Genomic DNA, 20226 nt, shown 5'->3' with positions numbered 1-20226 from the left:
AGCGACGAGAGCAGTGGCGTTCAGACTGTTTCGTCAGACTTTACATCACGTGAGTACGCAGCCGCTTGAATACCTGAATACCGTAGGGTTTGCGGCGGCGGAGTAAAGGCACCACGTAGTTTTACGACCATGCTTGAGAGCACTACTTGAGAAGCAGTTCCGAAGTGTTTGTTGGTTAGTTTTGATTGTTCATTGCACGCCTGAAGCTAACTTAGCTCGCACCACAAATGCTTCACATCTGCATTTCTAGAAGTGTTCTCAATTGAACATGACCAACCAAAACGTGAGCCTTTACAGAAACGAGACAGGAAAGAACAAGTGAAAGGATAGATTCCACTCTGTAGTAGCGCTGAATGTTGTCGCTGATACATATACATATATATATATATATATATAAGAGGAAAGGTAGAGAGGTTAACCAGACGCGCGTCTGGTATCCTACCCGCAACTGGGAAAAGGGGTAGTATAGGGATTAAGAGAGGGAGGAGGTAAGTGTGTAATCACATATATGGAATGGAACACATTATGGGCATTTAAACCAGGGGCGGTTTGCACGAACATTTAATAACGATAATAATAACGAGCTTAACAACGCGTTCTTAAATGTTCTATAGACAACGCCTGGTCCGCACAAGAACGCGTTCTTAAATTCGTTAATGTTTTCGTTATTAAATGTTCGTGCAAGCCGCGCCAGGACTACTGTATGAGGAAGCTAGTGTTCAAATTTTACTTGGTAATATTTGCCAGTGAGCTCTCAGTTTGAAGGTTTCACGGGATGCGTTCTGGATTTCATCAACATAACCAGTACATATTATGCTCCCCGATGCGGCACACGTGTTCCCTTTAGTTTTTGTCCCACCTTGGCATAAGTGAGCACATGGCACACTTGATGGCATTGTGTTGATGTCCTCGGCTGGGCGGCAATGAATTTAAACGCAGGGGACTTGAGTGGATTATGACAGAACTGATGCTGGTTGGGCGTCGTTAGCTCTCACTTGACGATACTACGGTGAGACCGATGCCAGAAAGCGGCTACTTCTTTGCGTGACGAGAGAAAAATGCTTATACGCAGAAAAAAAAAAAGCAGGATCGTCGACGTGGTTCACGCGCGGCCGTTGCTCTTCGCGGGGGAAGAGGAGCGACGAAACGTGGTGATGAGAACAGAATAGAGATACGTGTGCAAATATGAATGCGTAAACGTGTTCGGCAAAAGCTACTGTTTGTGGGGCGGATGTGTCGGTAAACATAATTTTCACGCGCATCTGACCATTGTTGAAAGCAAGAAAAAGGCAGTGTCTGAGGTTGGCATTCTCGAAGCGAGTGCGCCACGCGGCGTTAGGCTTAGGCAGTTCAGTTTCCCTTGCCGGATTCTTAGCCTGCCACGGCAACTGATGGATGAGCACGGCGTTGCAGACGTTCTCACGAAAATAGAAAGTCGGGTGGCACGGGGGACGCAAAGTGCCACGTGACTACGACACAGAGACGGGATGTGGGCATTCGTTACGCCACATCTACCTATAGGACAGCGGACCTATTTACGCAGGTGACCAGTGTGTCAAAAACACTACAAGGAAAGTTTGAGCTGACGTTAAGACTGACAGCTAGCTTACTTTGCATAAAATCAGTTCTATGTGATGGCACTGATGCTTCAGCAAAGGAACTACTTCGGAATTACCAGAAGTTTAGTGTTAAACCAAGAGATAGATAGAGCAACTTTATTCAAGGAAAGGCAGATGGGTCGGCTTCAGCTAGTGCGCTTTAGCATACTTTGCGCAGGGGTAAAAACACAAGGGGAAGACAATAGAATGGGAGTCAAGATGAGGACAGATTAAAGCAATGCTCGATGCACGATCGTTGAACCGACCTTTCTGCAGTGAGCATTGTGAACGGGATAGCTGGCTAGAATAGCTAGTAGGGCTGAGTACTAACAAGAAGCAAGTGAAAACTCGCCCCTGCCTCTTGTTCGCGTTTCGAACAGATGTGACTGCCACATTAGTTGCTACCTCGATGCAGATTAGCTTCTCCCTTTCATGCAAGGCCACCACGTGCATCCACTTGCGACGACACAGTGGGCAACCTTATCAAAGAGATGATTATAATTACGGAAGATTAGGGCGAGAAATGCCTCGAGATATGACGTCATTATCACAGCCATCCAACCAATTGTGGCTTTTCGTGATACGTTTCAAAGGAGAGGTTGGTGCCATTAGGCGGCAACTGCACGTGACGGCACGAACATATTAATTCACAACAAGCACTGCAAAACACTCAAGACAATTAATAACCACGAATACACACAAAGTTCTACACATGAGTCAAGGAATGGACAGAAAGTATGGTACAAAAAACGCACAAACATGCGAAGTTCAGTAAAGAAGCGAACGTGCTTTAATCGGCGTTGCAGGAAGTTCTTGATGTCATTGAAAACTTCTTGAAAGAAAGGGGCATGGGCCTCTTTTACACTAAAGCATTTGTATTACGTTAATTCACTAGACGGCAGGTGAACAACTTTCATAAATATCCTAAAAAGCAAACTTTGACGAATGTTATACAACACAAATTTTTCTGTGTCAATCCTTGGCCGATGACTGCCATGGGCTTCGCACGTGAGCGTACTTGACAGACAAGTCAACCATACCATAAACTTACTTCGCCGTCTAGCCGTAATTTTGGCTCTTTGGCGGAAGGGCGCATTGAGTGCAGCTTGTGAATGTAGTCTGCCCAAGTAGGTCTCTCTGCGCTTTAATAAATACGACTAGTAGTGTTCAAGCTTGTTTTGCATGCGTTCTTTTCGAGTGGCGTTTCACTTCTCTCATTGTCATAATTTATAGTTTGAGCAAGGTCTGCACCCACAGACAAGCTCCTCTTCGTAGTTTATTTCGCTTCAAAGCTGTGAACTTCACGGGAGCTTTTTCTTGGCCACGTGCGCTGACATTCAAGTACGCGTAAGGTTCCAGACGCCAGACGGCTGTTGGGGGTTCCCGTGTAGCTGTTGGCCTGAACTTATAATATTATAAGGTTCATCTGAAATGGGCCCTTGCGGCCGGCCTGCCGAGGAAGGCCAGGCGTCACACTCAGGCACGAAAGGAAGGAAACAGACGTACTGTAATGGTGGGAGATGATTCTGAGCACAAATCCCGAAAGCAGAGTTGACCTCGGTCGACACATTAAGGGACATGTGTCAAGAAGCCGTTAATAAGAAAGATCTGTTCGTAAGGACACGTATAAACGAATTTTGAATACTGGGGTATTGTGTGCCAAAAACCACAAACCACAAAAACCACAGGGGCGTTGCATGCCGTAGTGCAATGCCCCTTCAGATTATTAATTTTGACTGCCTGGGATTTTTTAACGAGCACCCATTGCACGGTACACGGCCGTTTTTTTTTCGTTTTTTTTTTTGCATTTCGCCTCCGTCAAAATGTAGTCGCCGTGGCCGGGATTTGATTCCGTGACCACGTGCTCAGCAACGCAATGCCAGATCCACTACGCATCCACAGCGGGTTGTCAACGATTTTATTGATATGGCTAGTCACAAACAATTTTCGCCAACAAAGGAACAAAACTGTTACGAGCGACTGCTAATGAAGAATTAAACTTTCTTAGTGATAATTTTTTATGTATATCTGATCGGAACAAGATATTTATATATATCACAGTTATTGCGCACTATTCGTCATGAGTAAACGGGTTATTAAAGAGAGTGACTCTCTTAACCTGGTGACCATGGACAAATGACATCTGTTGATATTTTAGGAAATCGGTGAGGCTGAGTGACATCGGCGAGTCTTTAAGAGAGCGCTAACACACCTTAGAGAGCTGAAACGGGTTTTACGCTGACTATAAGAATTTCATACTTGAACATACTTAGAATATTAAACGAGGAGTTGACGAGGATGTAGCGGCGCAGGCTCAGTTTAGTATTGCGCTGGAAGGCTTTCGCATTGCGCCGGAAGTGGTATACATGGGCTTCTTCTACAATTCTTTGCACGAAGGATTATAACAGTGCGTGAGTGAGTTGATATCAGCTTTGCTCAGGTCATCGTCCAGAATTATGTGCATGTACAGTGAACATTCCTGAGTAGTCAGTGGGTGCAATATACGGCGTTAAAACGTAACAAAGTTGTTAGTGAGTACCACCGTGTTTGCAGTACGCTATATGGCTTCATATATGATATGACGATCTGTAAAATTCGTGTGATTGGCCGATTTTAGTCGTTTCTTGGTGTTTTTTTTTGCGGTCACATTGACATTCAGAATGAGTTGTCATGAAACGAAATGGTCCCGTGTCCCTCTGGCACAATAATTCGCGTCCTCGGCTAATTTGCTCGTCCAAATTAATATGACGGCAACTAGATTGTGATTACCACTTAAAAAACGCGTAGTCAATGAAGTGCTTGAAAACGACAGTGGCTGGAAAATGCAAGAAATAAAATGCTCGTGCACCTAGATCATAAATAAATCATAAAAATAAATAATAAAATATCTCTGCCTTAGATGGGCCCGGACGACATTCGACGTGCTAAAGAATTTCGTAGCGAAACAGAACAACAAAGCAACCGACAAACGGGGAACAGTGCGAAATATTGAACGGCCGTTGGCATCTCACATTCCATGATATGTCTTCGTGATAGTTGACGGAAGATTAATTGCTTGCAGCGCTTTAATGATCGGCTGCAAAACCTTACTTTGTGTGGGGACACTTGGCGAGGAGCCTGTCACTGGTGATGAATCCTTGTGTGGCAAGAACCGAATGACGGAAAGGAGAGAGAAGGCGGGAGATGGAAATTCAAGACGATGAGCAAAACGAGAACAAGGTGAAAGCAGGAGCCAACGTTTCGACAAGTGGACTTGTCTTCTTCAGGGCGACATATACGCACATTAAAGAACTCAACTTTGACTTTTGCCATTGCCTGTCCCTAGTACGTGAAATGAAGACAGTGATGGAGTCGCGTTGTGGTGACTTGTGTCCTCTTCTGAGAACTCAAGGCATGCCACGTGTACCCATGGAATGGGAAAGAGCTGCCACTTTTTAAGCTCATCTGTGGTGATGTTGAGGATGATGCATGTGGTGGTGGATGTGGTGATTATGATGATGATGATGATGTGGAACGTATTTTATATTACACGGGTAAAAAAGCAGAGATCGTCGCGACCGTCGTCCATCGCTAGTGGTAAAATATTTCACGCCTGTCGACGGGTCCACCAAGCCCTCTATGCAATACAGGCATGCATGCGTGTGCTTGTGAGGTGTCGTGAATGTGGCGGTTTCATTTGTCACACATAGTTGAAGGATTCATTTAAAGTTCCACGCGTTTAACTTTTTCAGCGAGTGCTTTTATACACCAGTCCATACAGTAGTCTCGTGAGAGAACCACCCATAAGTTAGCTCTGTGCGTCTTATGAGCACGCAACTCAAGTCCGGAAAATTATATAAGTGTTCATTTCAGAGCTAGTGAGTTGAGTTATTTCTTCGACATTGTCCAAGAAATAAGCGCAGATAATTTTTCCCCGAATTATTGTCGGAAGGGTTTAGGGCTTAAAATCTGTGATCTGAAGCTTGACAGAGGTCCACAGACCAGACCAATAGCGGGGCTTGGCCATAGTGGCATATACAGGGTGTTCCAGCTAATTTTAGCCAGAGTTAAAAAAAATATGCGAATGATACGTAGCTGGACAGAATCAAGATAATGTTGTTTGCCGTCACTTGGATACACTCAAATTATGTTTTTCATTCCACCTAATTGGATAATTAGCCTTAATTCATTAATCAACTTCTCAAATATTATAATTAGATGAAAAGTGTCAATGAGAAAATTGTAGAGCGACATGAAAAATTCCCGTTACAGCTTTTTGTTGCTCAATACGTGCTACATAAAAGTGTTTTTCCGAGCGTGAAAGAAGCCCTCGAATACACGCCAAGTGCCTCGAGGGGCCAGTCGCGCGGTAATTTTCTGTGCATTTGCGGGCTTCTTTCACGCTTGGAAAAACACTTATGTAGCACGCATTGAGCAATAAAAAGCTCTAACGGGAATTTTTCATGTCGCTCTACGATTTCTTTATTGACAGTTTTCATGTAATTATAATATTTGACAAGTTTACTAATTAATTAAGGCTAATTCATTAGGCGGAAGGAAAAAAAAATGAGCATTGCCAAGCGACAGCAAACAACATGAAACGTGTCAGCTAAGTGTCATTCGCATATTTTTAAACTCTGGCTAAGACTAGCTGGGACACCCTGAATACACGATGTCCAACGTGTATATATATACATGTCTCTGTAAACTAAACTTGAACAGAAATATAAGATCAAATAAGATAGCTCAATCATTAAGTAGCATGTACAAATGATATGTCCTAGAAGCATTACTTCGAATTCTGCCTTTATTACCGGCATCTTGTTTCCAAATGTTAATTGTTTTTTCCATTTCTATCATTCATATTCATTTATTCCCATACTTTCTTTTCTCGTATTTTTCTCAACAGTGCCTACAGATAGATCATAGCACCAAAGTGCTTTGGTACACGGCTACACTATATGGAGGACAACGCGTGCAGGAACACGTGTTTTACTGGTTGTATTTTTGTTAAAACTACGCACGAAGAATGGAGATACAAAACTCCCTTGGCAACATCGGCCGTAAGCTCGACTAACTTGAGTGCAACGTCAACAAATGATACTCCTTTACTTAGTTACTACTCATCTACGTGACCGTATTTTGTGGATCGCTGAGATAGGAGCATTTTACCTAGTTTGGAGTGAGACGTCTTGTTATGATATAGCAGCCTCGTACAGCACTGCTGGCTGTATTGTCTTGTTCCAACACGGACAAGGTGCATTACTTTGAAAATTAATAACAATAAAAAAGAGGCACGGAGAAGAATAGGTGGCTGTGCGGACAACGAATCATGAATAAAAAAATAAGAACAGAAACCGAGCCAAGAAACAGGTGCACATGCGCAGGTGTTTCTCACGCACAAGTGGACAGGAAAAGGCGCCGTTGTTTTTTCGTGGGTTTGTGCGCTTCAGCCAGGCTCTGCGGAACGTTTCCAGAGACGCATGTGCTGGCCGTCGCCGTCGCGCGTCAGTGCGGCAGTGTACTTTGCTTTCGAACGCTGACGCCATCCATGAAGAGTCTGAATGATGCTCGTTTTCGGGGCCACTAAACGCGAGCAACGCAATTCAATGAAGGCAAAAAATTCCGTTGATGCATTTCGCATGAGGATAACACCTGGTTTCCCTTGAGGAGGAAAAAAAAATACAACAGTTCAAATACGTATAGATCAAACCGAATTATTTTGTGAAATGGCAATCCGAGAGAGCAGATGGGTGGTGTCCTCACAGCATCCATTAGCGCCGGCTGCTCCAGAGTTATGAAAACGGACCTCGAAGGCTAGGCCTTTGCCGTAGTGCGTGTGGTCGAAACGTTATAGGTCGAAAGTACCCGTGACGTTATGGCCGCCATATTTTAGCCACCTATAAGCACTTCTCCCGTTTCTTCCAACGTGCTTTGTTTTTTTTTACCGGCTACATAATTTCTGAAAGCCATCACTAAAGGAGCGCCTACGACGGCCAGCCGTGAACTAGGCGTCATTACGCTGGTGCGTCTCAGCTATGACACCGCTGTCAGATATTGGGACTGCAACACAACTCGCACCAAGAAGGCATCAGCCTCCGAGATCTCCGGTATGTAGCAATACGCCCCACCTCTAGATACGCCAGTTCAGGCACCGTTGTACTGTCCGTCGAATTCGCTTCACGCTAAACCGCTCCCTTCCCACTTGGCGGACCCAGCTTGATTCCTAAGCATTTGCATCACATTTATATGGATTATTAACATACAAACACATATAGTGGAACCATTGTCCTTGGATAAGAAACAGCGCACGCCACTTCGGAGCACTAGCATTTACTTTACATCCGTGTAATTACGTATAACTAAAAGTCGCCCAACTACCATTTCGGGGTTTCATTGTATTCTGTCCCTTTGATGAATTGATGCAATATTAAACTCTGAGCGAAAGTAAGAAACAGCCTCATTGCAAGCTTTGTATCGCAACACTGAGCATGTAAAACACATGGCTTTTGCAATATACACTACAATAATGCCATCAAACAGGTTCCGCCCAGCCCGTTGCTTTTACTCACGCCATTCTTCTGCCGAGTACAAACGTGGTCGCGGTTTCAAGTTCTGCCCCGTCTTTGTGTGTGTATGAGTTCTGTTGGCACGCGATTGGTACGTGTCTTTCAAAAATCACTGGCGTGCTAAGTTTTTTGAAGAAGGTAAAAAAGAAGAGTGAAACTCTTAAAGCCCGTCGCCTCTTACACTTGTAATCCTGCTCTTGTCTCTCGGTTGGAAAAAGCCAGTAATCATCATTATCAACATTTGAAAAGAAGAAAGTTCAGGATCCATCTGAATGTAGCGTGACAAGCGCATCAGTATTTCGACTGCGTTCCTTTGACCATTGATCGTCATCCTAAGCAATGGTCATAGAAGTAAAGCAAGTCCAAACCTTCCAGCCACACTGTTGGGAGTCTATGGACTGCGGAGACAATGCGATTGGTCGCCAGCCATTTGATCGCGCTTTACCTTCGGCCAAGTTCATGTTGAGAACAAATTCACGGCCCACAAGAGGCGCCTTCAGTATTCTTTCGCCGATTACAACGGTCCAGCGAGCGCTCCTTTCACAATGTGTTCTTATTGGGAACAAAAAGAAGTCTCAGTTTACATTGTATCGATGTTAAGTCTGCCTTACGTCAGCATCTGTGACCGTTTGTTGTGTTCAGTAGACTTCCTGCTGAAACGCTACGCCATCTTGAGAAAACAATTCTGCGAGGGCAGTCGCTGAGATCGGCTGTAAACGGGCTCTAAGTACGTTTCTGGGCATCATACTCTATTCCTTCAAATATAGTGGTCATAATGTAAAGAGCATTAACTTATCAAAGAAATATGTATATCTCCAGTGCTAAGTTTTTTGAAGAAGGTAAAAAAGAAGAGTGAAACTCTTAAAGCCCGGTTTTTCAGAGCGGCGTTTATTCAGAACTGCGCAATAAAGATATATAGCCAATTGCTTATTTTTTTTTGGCAGAACATAATTTGCAGCAGCAGCACACATTAGAGATTATGTGGAGATCACTAATAAATCCATTAATGACAAGATTGCAAAATCAAGCTTAACTATAGTAATTGGTAAATGTCGCAGTTGGTAAACTTAAGCGAGAAATTGCTATGGAAGAATTTTAGCATAAATATTAGCCCCCAACAGGACCTTCTGAAGCCACCAACTATGCTTAGGAGTAGCTGGCTTATTAGGAATCCGGACATTACCACCATACAACGAGCCTTGCGCAAGCATCAGCCGTCTGTTCGACTAACCGCACATGTTTAACGGATGGTTGACTGAGGACAGTCGGATCGACCAAGAAAAAGTGAAGGCAGTTGAAGAAGGGTTGAAACTTGAGCTTGTTCGTACATTACGAGAATATAGATGACATAGCGCGCTCGATAGCTGCCGAAGGTAGTTGCTCATGGAGGAGACATTGCAAAGAAAGAGGGATTTTTCCATTATTGCGAAAAAATATATACGACTGGAAAGTCTGAGACGTATAACAACTGCGCTTTTTTCTCGTGATAACGCACCTGCTATAATGCATTACTTTCCCCTAATGTCGTCGTCTTGCGCACGCCGTGACAACAGTGTATGAAACCACGTCACGCCACATTTCTTGGGGTTGGTACTTGGCAGATACACCCCCCCTCCCCACTTCCCCCCTTATAAAAAAAACACCGCAACATTGCTCCATACGCTTTTGTCGTGTTATGAGCAAGACGATGACTTTAGGAGAAAATTACACCACGGACACGAACACGGACTTCGTTGCAAATGAAAACTTCTCAGAGAGGTATTCACTCTTACTACTTATATTCACTCTTAGCATTACGTAATTCCAGCATTTATATTTGCCAAACTGTTTATCCTATATCATCAATCACGCGAAATGGGGTAGCCGTCGCTAGAAAACGGCGGCAACCCCTCTGTTTATTTTTATCTCGATAATTCTAATACTAATACTACTAATAATAAGAAGAACACCACATCCTTGAGATGACGCGTCATACAGCGATCAGCCCTGAAGGCTTTAATAAGCTTCTTTGCTGAAAGTGACATTGCACCTCTGTATTAACGCTTCGTGTGTCCTTGTGTGTTATTGCTATGTCGCAGCATTCTTCCTAGGTTATAGCTTGATTTGTGCGCTGTTTTTCTGTGTTGACTGATGTTGTCTAAGCATGTTTATGAAATGTGCTTGATTGCCAGCTCGTTTTTTTTTTCATGTCATCTCCTGTTTTCATCCCTTGCTCATTGGGCAATCAATTGTTTGTGGAGAAACCGGTGAAACAACAGGTGTCCAATGCCACCAGAATAAATTGCTCGGTCAGAATATAGCAGTTGCGTTTTCATGACAGCTGCTATGTACGGAGTATCCCAGGTAACTTGCGCCAACATTTAAAGTTGTGCCAGTGCCAGGTAGCTGGACAGAACCAAGCTAATGTAAGAACCAGGTAAGAAGCTCACAAAAGGACGCGAGCAGTGTTTTTTTAAAACTTTTTTTGTGTTTTGCAGTTTTTCTTGAAGGTTTGGAAAAAAAGAACTTTTTTGGTAGCACGTGTTGAGCGGGACAATTATGGATTGAGAATTCTTCATGATGGCTTACAATTTTCTGATTGACGAATTCGCTCCGGTTATGATATTGGAGAAGTTAATTAATTATATCTCATTATGTAACTACGCAAAATACAAAAATACGCTGACTTGCTCCAAGCGACGGCAAACAGCATTACCTTGATTCTCTCCAGCTATGTGGCACTCGAATAGTTTAAAATTTTGGCACAATTTATGCGGGACACCCCACACATCTTAGCTTTCCGGCCACACGTATGCCTGCGATAACGGAATGTTCTTTGTTTTCTAAATGTCCCCATTCACGAACAACTACAGCCACTGTGGTGCCCGTCAGGCCGTTTCCGTGGTCAGTTCGGCTTTCCTTGCTAAGCTTGCTAAGCTTAGCAAGGAACCGCGCAAGCAACCGCACAAGCTTGCTAAGCTTGTGCGGTTGTGCCCAACAGCTTGCGGATTGCTTGGGCAAGACTTGCTTTTTGGCTTGTTTGGCGTGCGCCTCGGCCAATCTCGGAGGCCGTGTCGTAAGAATAGAGTTTTCTACAAGAACTACTAGAGGGAATTTTGGCGCTACGATCGCTCGAATACCATGGGGTTGATGCAATCTTTGCGCTTGTGGCAATTCAAACGTTCTCGCGACATTATTTATCACGTTTCATGTTCTTAAATTTTCATACACTGGTAGACCAGCCATGGTAGCTTCGTGACTTTGGCGTTGTGCTCCTTAGCTCGAGGTTCACTATTATTCAACACAGGACGCGGCGACCGCATTTCGATGGTGACGAAATACAAGAGCGCTCGTGCACTTGGATTTAGGTGTAGGTTGAAGAACCCCAGGGAATAAAAATGAATATGGAGTCTACTGCGTGCCACATGATCAGATCAGGGGTTCTGGCACGTAAAAGCGTAGTATTTAATTTAAACAGCGATAGTTTTCAAGACACAGCAAGGCGCGTTCATTCCGAATTGGTGCGTTGTATACACAATATGCTAAAGGCGAAAATTTGTCGACCACCCTGCAGTAGCCGAAGCTATGAAGGAAATTTGAACACGTTTCTCGGAAAGTATTTGCTGAGAATCCCACTTGGATTTCCTTTGTGGCAGTATTTTCTTACGAGAAAACCATACGAAAACCCAAACTCCCGAAAAACCCGTTAGGGTTTCCTTTGTAGCTTCAGCTGCTGCCTTGCGCATGACAACCACGATTCTTTCTCCACCTTGCGGGCTTTCGCAGGAATGATTCGCAACACAACGTGTTTGCTAAAAAATGAACAATTTGCAATGCTACTAAGCCGTTTGAAGCCAGAAGGACCAAGTTTCGGCCAATCCATGTATGCTGGCCACCGTTCCCATGCTGGTTAATCCACGTACCGTATGTGCAACTCTCGTAGGCACTAGCGCGAGAGTTACCTCTGGGGATTTTTTCTAGGAAACTCAATGTTCGTGAATGTATTGTCACGGGGATTGGCGGGTTCGTAGGAAGGCAGGCGTAGACTTGGAATCGAGAGTAAAAGCGAATAGCTCGAACCAGGACGACCACAAGATGAGAGATACACACGCAGAAGCGCTACTAACAACTACTTTTATTCTCCCGCCGCAACGCACGCACGCAAACGTAGTCAAAATGAACACATTACTTATGCCAGACAGTTAACAGATATGTGAGCTTGAAAACTGACACTCTGCAGCGTAAAGAGATAAGGATGTGTCACTGACACATTCATCTGGTTTTATTCTGTACGCGATAAGCTTCTAGCGCTATGCGCGCTTGCTCGCTTCTTTTATTCCCTTAAATCCCTTCCCCTCTGTAGGGTAGCAAAGCGGACATGCGTCTGGTTGACCTCCCTACCTTTCCTTCCTTCCTTCCTTCACGTCCTCCTCTTTTTGCTTCTATACAGAATCAAGGTCTCATCAAAGCGCGGTGCACAGTTGCTTTACACAAGGTTTCCCTCAACCTTTAAACTACAGATACATTTAAATTACTAATGATACAGCTAAACTTAGAATATGCAGCTCGATGACGGCTACAGCAACTGAGGCGGCTCGAGGTCGTTAAATTGAAAGCATGTGCATACGGCGCCGCTTTTATACATGCGTCATTGAGTATTGCATGTGCCTTCGCGGTGACGACGTAAATGGTAGAACCTGCCAGTCAATTATTAGCGCGCTTGCAAGTTAACACAGCGGGTCCGTCCTTCGGGAGAGAACGACGACGATCAAGAATCAGCGTGGCCCGATACAGCGGCCGCATAAGCGTGGCAGCACCTTCCGTGCGGCTATGGCGTCGCGCGGCGGAGCTCGAGGTCGCGGGATCGAATCCCGGCCGAGGCGGCCGCATTCCGACGGTGGCTGACTGCTAGACTTGCTCATGTACCATGCAGTGGGTGCACCTTGGGGAACTCCAGGTGGTCGAAATGAATTCGGAGTTCCTCCGTTGAACTGTGCCTCATAACATTGTCGTGGTTTTGGCACGTAAAAATTACACGCAATCTTATTTTACACGTGGTAACGCAGTCGCGCGGCGAATGCGAATTATTAGAACTGCGATGGACACTCATGTGGCGATATAACTGCAAGTTCGACTCGGTTCCAATGTTCCGTTTTCAGTTGTGCACTCTCAGGATGGTTGGTGTACTAATGCGTGGAGTGGGTTAACAGTTAGGGATGTGCTAATATTAGAAGAACGTTCGAACACGAACCGAATAGTTCAGTTTTTTAGTCGAATTGTTCGATTCAAGGAATCTAAAATTCGACTTTCCTTAATATTCGAATGTGGCCGCACATAAGGTCGCTACGATTACTGGAGCCAGCCTGCTATGAAAGAGGGCAGATGCATGTGGTGTACTGGCTACTCAAAGTGCTTGTTGTAGGCCAAACTATAAGTGTGACACGTATCTTAATTTACAAGGTGTCCAACCGAGCGAACTTACGTATAGCAACACGTGATTACGGGCAGCGAAGAAAAGATTCCGCATTCTTTTTCAATTTCCTTCTTTTGGTAATTTTTTATGTGATTTTAAGAGGCAAACGAATATTTTGTATGCGATTCGATATTCCTTGCCGGTATATTGAAGTGTTCGTATTCAATTATATTAAAAATTTATATTCAACCATTCGTTATAATAAAATTATGACATATCATGAAAAGTTTGGCTAACAAATAATCGGTAACAGCAGCGGACTTTAAAGCAATGGATTGGTGATGGCGACTTCAGATGTGACAGGAGTTGGATTCAATATGTGGTCGTTTTGGAGTGAATGAGTCAACTTAAATTTTTGACCTGCTGCTTCGTAGTACAACTTTGAAGCAATGGTCGGGGCAGAGTAAAACGTGAGAGGGAGGCGAAAGTCTTTTTTTTAGGCTTTCGGAATTTCGGAACATACAACGTGTAGGATACGTAAATGAGACATATACCTTGTCTGATTGAAAGATCTGGAAAGTGTAACGTGGTTTCAATAACAAAGAGTTTGGCGTTACGACAGTAGTCCAAGATGAATCGAACATTACCATGCCGGATAAAAATGCGAGCGACTGAATTGGACAGTTGTTACGAGTACTTACATTGACGCTGCGTAATCAATTTTAGAAAGAACAAAGGTGTCACCATTAAAAGCTTCACTGATACGGGTGCGCCAGAAACATCGCGGTGTGGGAAATCCAGGGGTCCGGATTGCGCTGTTTGAAATTATTAATTCTATGTATGTTTTACGGTAATTTTCATTTGCAATGCGAACGCCGGTGTGATTGTGCCACTTAAACCGAGTTAACCTCGAAGCATTCAGTTAGCAGCGGTATTGCTATGGCCGTGATTCCCAGCGACTGCAAAAGACTGTTAGTAGCGAGCTGTGGTTTTAAGCGCCACGTTCTCAACCTCATTATAAAGACCTTCTGGCTCGAGGCAGGCGCGATCGTGAGGGTGCTATTTTTTCCGCCTGGCTTTATACCACCTGGGTCTTCCACCGGTGACTCACAACGGCGTGTTTTTTATAACTAACGTCACGTGCCTGCCTGTACTTCTACTTGGGATTAAAAAAAGTGCATGCTCTTACAATCTGAATAGCTTGTCTTTGAAATCTTTTTTTTTTTTTTTTAGTTAATGATGTCGCAGTTCGCACTCTTGGTACACAGGTTTTGCAGTCAATCGAATAAGACCAACGGACCGAAGAGGCGTATTTATTAGTGAAGTGGTAATTTGGATCCGTTGGTACGTGTATATGCGGCGAAAGAAAGGGCGCTTCAGAACGGAACAACAACAGACCACCAGCTCGAACTCGCGTCAGCGTTGTCTGCTGCTGTCATGATCTTGTGCGCTGCATTTTGGCGCTATTGTTGTCGAGTTATATTGATACGTAGACATGATGTCGTTCTTGCCAGGGTGTGGAAACAACGTGGAACGACTTCATCTTCTCGCCAGCACTGCTTCCTCTTGCGTGCTCGTTAAGCACTCTTTGCGGAGGTACAGCCCTATTCTCGTTTATAACCGAAAATGACTTATGCCTTAAACTTACCGCAGAACTTGGCCCATATATAAATAAACAGCAAGCTCTCGGACGTATTAACGTAATATTTCCGTGAAATGGAGCACTGATACAAGCTTACCATTAGAGTTTGGATTGCCGTTTTATGAAAGGTGCTTAGAATATGTATGCTGCAGAGTTAACTTGCGGCCTTTCCGCAAAGATAAGATGTAGAGTTCATTGTGACCAAATGTTTCGAGACTCTCTCCTCGCTGGAAAATTTTGAAAAGCAGCAGCCCGTTGACAACTTGCAGGGAAATTTTAATACGTATTATTTCACTTCATGCTGAGCCATTCTTAGCCACATAGAGAAGTGCGCAAACAGCGTCGTATTTCCGGCCACGTAAGCTATTTTTATCGTTGTTCGCCTTCTTCTTGTTATTATTAACAAACGAAAGAAAATGAGTGATAAATTAATAGCCGGGCAGCGATGATTGATAATGGTGGTAATAGAAAATGAGGCCGGGCCAGGCATACAGGTCAAGACGTTATTGATATGGGCATTAACCTTAACAAGCTTTGAAATCACTTATAGTGATCGGCAAGATTACTGTTCTTGTCGCTAGCGGGTATGGGTTTGTTGCATGTGCGCGTCAAACTGCCCCAGAGACGCCGATAACAAGAAGAAGTAAATAATTGGACAATGTTTTTTCTTAGCTATTACGAAGTTTCGGTTTTTGCCTGTATGGAAGCGTTGTGTTAAAGCGTTAATATGCATCGAGTTCCCGTCAAATGAAATAAAGAAACGATACATTAATGGAAATCAAAGCGGATGAAAAAACAACTTGCCGCAGGTGGTGAACGATCCCGCAACCTTCGCACCTTCGCATGCGACGGTGTCAGTGTTTGTTGGCTATAGCTGTGTCATATATATATATATATATATATATATATATATATATATATATATATATATATATATATATATGACACAGCTATAGCCTGCGCGCACTAATCAGCCATTTTTGTGTCCGTGCTCAGCAACGTGACATTTGCATGTGAATGTTCGCGTTTGCATGCCCCATGGAAAGGACGCCATGAGCCCGAGGCGCCGACTGAGTGCCTGCGCTTTCTCAGCAGGCACTCTCTGCGGATTCTCGGCACGTACCGTGTTAATGCCCAGCCATTAACCCGTTCTGTATGTGCTCGCGTCAATGGCTACGACTGCCGTGTTTTCAGTTTCGGTCAGTGATCCTTTCGTTTGTGTTCTCGCTGGCTGGCAAGCGGCTGACAGTGACGTCACCAACGAGATGTCGGAACGTACGCACTCACACGACCGGCGTTTGGAAACATACTGAGCTTCCGGAGACGCTTTTAAAGCTGACGCCAGCGACAGTTTGCTTTGGCTAAATTTGTTATGAATAGAGTGGCACGTACTATGTATCAATGAAGCAATCTTGGCAAAGCGATAGGGCTGGCAATTAATTGTGTAGTTTTCCTGTTAGCAGCCTTTGAACAACACCAAAGCTGACGATCGCGTGCGCCTGGTGGTTGTCGCTGTGACGTAAGTCCCGCCACGTTGCCTCCGAGATTTCTCAGCGCGCCGCGGGCGCCGCCTTATCTCAGAGGTTACGCCGAGGAGCCACACGCTCTAGGTCATGCGTCACTTCCGGCTAATGATAATGGCGGCGCGTTTTTTTTTTCAGTTCGGGCATAAAAAATGAACATTATTTTTACGAGCTCCTCTTGACGTTTGCGATCGTAGCTTAAACGTCCAGTTTTGCACGGAGGCTATGTTATGTCTGCATTATCTTCAGCTAGGCGTATTTAGATGGCTCCAAATTTCGTTTCAGTTGGTTTTAAATCATCCTGGTTTCGGTTTATTGCTTTGCTTGTTTTTCTCGCTCACTCAGGGGTTATGTTTATGACGAGAATGACATTATTGTGAACGTAAATTACGTTCATGACGATAATTGTATTGTTATGCTTGTGGCATGATGATAGCGACATCAAATTCTGATAGTGTGGATTTTACATCGGAGATGGTAACGGTGCGCGTGATACACCGAGGTCAAAAGGTCGGCAGGTAATGATTTTGTGCGCAGAAGTCCTACACAATTACTTAGTATGTCATGCTGCAGAAAAGTCAGGCTTGAAGCTTTATTATGACCTGCTAGAGGGCTAGTTCGTTTCGAACCGCGATTGACATCTGAAAGCGCGAAAAGCTGAAGAAGTTAAACAAATGTGACGGAGCGGACGCGAGGGGCAAACGCTGATGAAGAACCATTAGCTTCGGAATCGTGTAGAAATTTGAGTATGTGCTGGAGCACTACCTTCCTAAGTGTTCGCTGGCCTCACGGAGCAACTCCGTCCTCTTCGTTAGCATTGACAATATGTCATGTGACTTGCTTCATTGACACCCTTGCCAAACCTAGGTTTCCAGATGCGTCGAGTGCTCAGACTCTACCGTAAGGGACGAGTGACGTTAGGGCGGAGCAATCGCCATCAGTATTTGCAAGGCTGTGGGTCCGCCTGCTGGTAACAATGCACCTCCTCCCCTACTACATTGTGTCACAAGTACAAGAATATATTTACTTTTAGCGTGTCCGCTATTCCGGCAAACCGGGGTGGTTTGGGCGGATTACCGGATGGTCGGGGGCGCAAATGTGAGCGGCCGGAGCGGTGCAGCCGCCTGGTGTTGTAGAGCTCAATCAGACAAACACAGAAGTAAAATTGCAGTAACCTACTTTATTCTGATTCGCTGCTGGTGCAAAGTTTCGGTAGCGGCGTAATTCTGTTGACAATTACGCCGCTGTCGAAAACTTACACCCCAGCTAAGAAGAATATAGTAATTGGCTCTGTGTTTAGGTGGTTGAGCTTTGCACCACCAGCTGGCGCCACCAATCTGGCCGCTTACGTTTACGCCCCCAACCATCCGGTAATCCGCCCAGACCGCCCCGGTTTGCCGGAATAGCGGACACGCTAAAAGTTTCTATTATCACGCTATGCATATGGACAGGTGAACATCTCCCGCATCATTTCCGAATAAATTCCTCTCTGTACACCATTCTACAGTTATGCTCATCGATATAGCATTTTATACAAGGAATCAGGGACGCCGAGGTCGTATTAGGCAGTAAGCGTACATTGGTTATTATCGTTGCCATCTCTCGCAGCCACCTTCTTTACCCTCGTGGTATCGCATTTTCGACTCTGGTTGCCGTCACTTCATTGCCAATGTTCTTGGTGTCCTAGTATAACTTTATAAACTGCTATCCTACTATAACTACATAAAGGTAACTTATAATTTATAAAGGTATCCTGCTATAGCTACTGTAAAACACTACCTCTGGTCGCAACAATACTAAAGCCGAAGATTCACATCAGTTGCCTCAATCCAGTGTTCGATGGGGGCGAAATGCGAAAACACCCGTGTGCTTAGATTTAGGTGCACGTTAAAGAACCCCAGGTGGTCAAAATTTCCGGAGTCCTCCACTACGGCGTGCCTCATAATCAGAAAGTGGTTTTGGCACGTAAAACCCCAAATATTATTATTATTATTATCAATCCAGTGTTGTACACGGAGGTATACTTCTAATGAACGGTAACGACGGCCTTTACGTCGTGGTTTTGCAGATGCGTTGTCTGAAAGCAAATGACAGTCATCACAGTGGAAACGGCCGCGTATGACTTGACCTCCTCGTGTTATTGTGTCACATTTTGCCAGTTAGCGAGCTGCAACCATATGGTACGAATTTCCGGCGTATTTGCTTGTTTTAGCGTCTCTTGGCGTTGCCGAGTTCAGTTTATACTGCCTCAAAACCGTACGCTAATTCAAACGAAACCTGCGCATAATAAATTCATCGGCCAGGTCAGTAACCGCACGGTATACATTTCTGTTAGGTTAACAGCGAGGTGATAAGCTTAATCTATGCAGACGCGCTGACGCCGGGCTACACGACGCCAGAAATACGTCGCAAGAATCTTTCATGTCGTGGTCAGTCGGATTTATTGCCCGCTCTTTCGTATACGCTCGCATTCTCGCAAACGGGTGGCTCTGCTGTCGTGTGGCCAATTCTTTGTATTCCAGGAATGACCCGCATCTCTGATATGGCGGCAAAAAACAACGCTCGCCGAATAATATCGCGGTCACGCGTTTCACTTGAGTTCGTGCGATTTGCCCAGGGCGGAGCTCGGAGCAAACTTGACGTACGCGATGTTTTATTTTCGTTCTCCGGTCAAGGACCTTTAACAGGGCGAGGCTGTAGTCGGAAGATCGACGGGCCTGTTTTTTTTTCTGTTTTTTTAGCCATGTCGCGCCTGTCCCGTCGCTGACATTGCTGGCATTCCGACGCTGACGACCGCGTTCGTTGCAAAATGTGTTTGGCCGGTAGTGGGACGACTCGAGCATGTGTTCAGCGCTCTTTGCTCGACGTACTCTTTTATTGTTTCATCCGATAGCTTGATCGCGCCTGGCTGTACGTGTCACTTTGCTTGAAACAAACGTCGAAGTTGCCTGGCTTGGCTGTTTTCCAGACCTAGCGTAACAGCTGGTGATTCCTGAGAGATACTTTACGCGTACGACTTCCAGCGATACTGATATCGTACGGTCCATCCCAGATCTGCCAGTGACACGCTCTGTAACTCAGTGCGGTAGCCTAGTGGCTATAACGTACGTTGCTCTGCTGAAGCCACGGGTTGCAGGTTACATCTTGACCGCGGCGGCTACATTTCGATGGGGCAAAATGCAAATGATCGTGTACTGAGATTTATGTGCACGTTAAGGAACCTCAGGTGGTCACAATTAATTCGGCGTCACTAATTACAGTGTGCCTCATAATGATATGGTAGCTTAGGTGCGTGAGACCTCAGAATTTAAATGGTTTAAATTAGGTTATATAAGTTTATCTGGTTAGCAGAGTTTCATCTCCGACAGGTTGTTGTTAAGGCGCGGGCGCAGATGTCCCCAAACAAGTGCTGTACACGAAGACCAACATTAAACGAAACATATCAATGCAGGCCAGCCCTTCAAGCAAACTTAACATGGAAGATCTCGCTGCCCGATTTCGAGCATGATGTACCGACACACTC

The 20226-nt window shown here is 44.7% G+C and overlaps 1 protein-coding gene across 8 annotated transcripts in view; it reads left to right on the top strand.

The window, feature by feature from the left end:
• LOC142560066 (uncharacterized) overlaps positions 1–20226 on the top strand; it is a 116045-nt gene that overhangs the window by 35812 nt on the left and 60007 nt on the right. Inside the window, exon 1 of one of the 8 annotated variants that reach the window (XM_075671853.1) lies at positions 9819–9904. The exons of the other annotated variants lie outside the window; for them this stretch is intronic. Coding sequence (XP_075527968.1) covers positions 9822–9904 — 83 coding nt within the window. The 5' untranslated portion in view covers positions 9819–9821. Of the gene's footprint in view, positions 1–9818; positions 9905–20226 lie in introns of those variants that run through there. 8 annotated transcript variants of the gene reach the window in all.

This window comes from Dermacentor variabilis, chromosome 10 (genome assembly GCF_050947875.1).
Source record: "Dermacentor variabilis isolate Ectoservices chromosome 10, ASM5094787v1, whole genome shotgun sequence".
NCBI classification, from domain to species: Eukaryota; Metazoa; Arthropoda; class Arachnida; order Ixodida; family Ixodidae; genus Dermacentor; species Dermacentor variabilis.
Note: the sequence above shows the minus strand (reverse complement) of the source record. Positions and strands in the feature narration are given on the sequence as shown.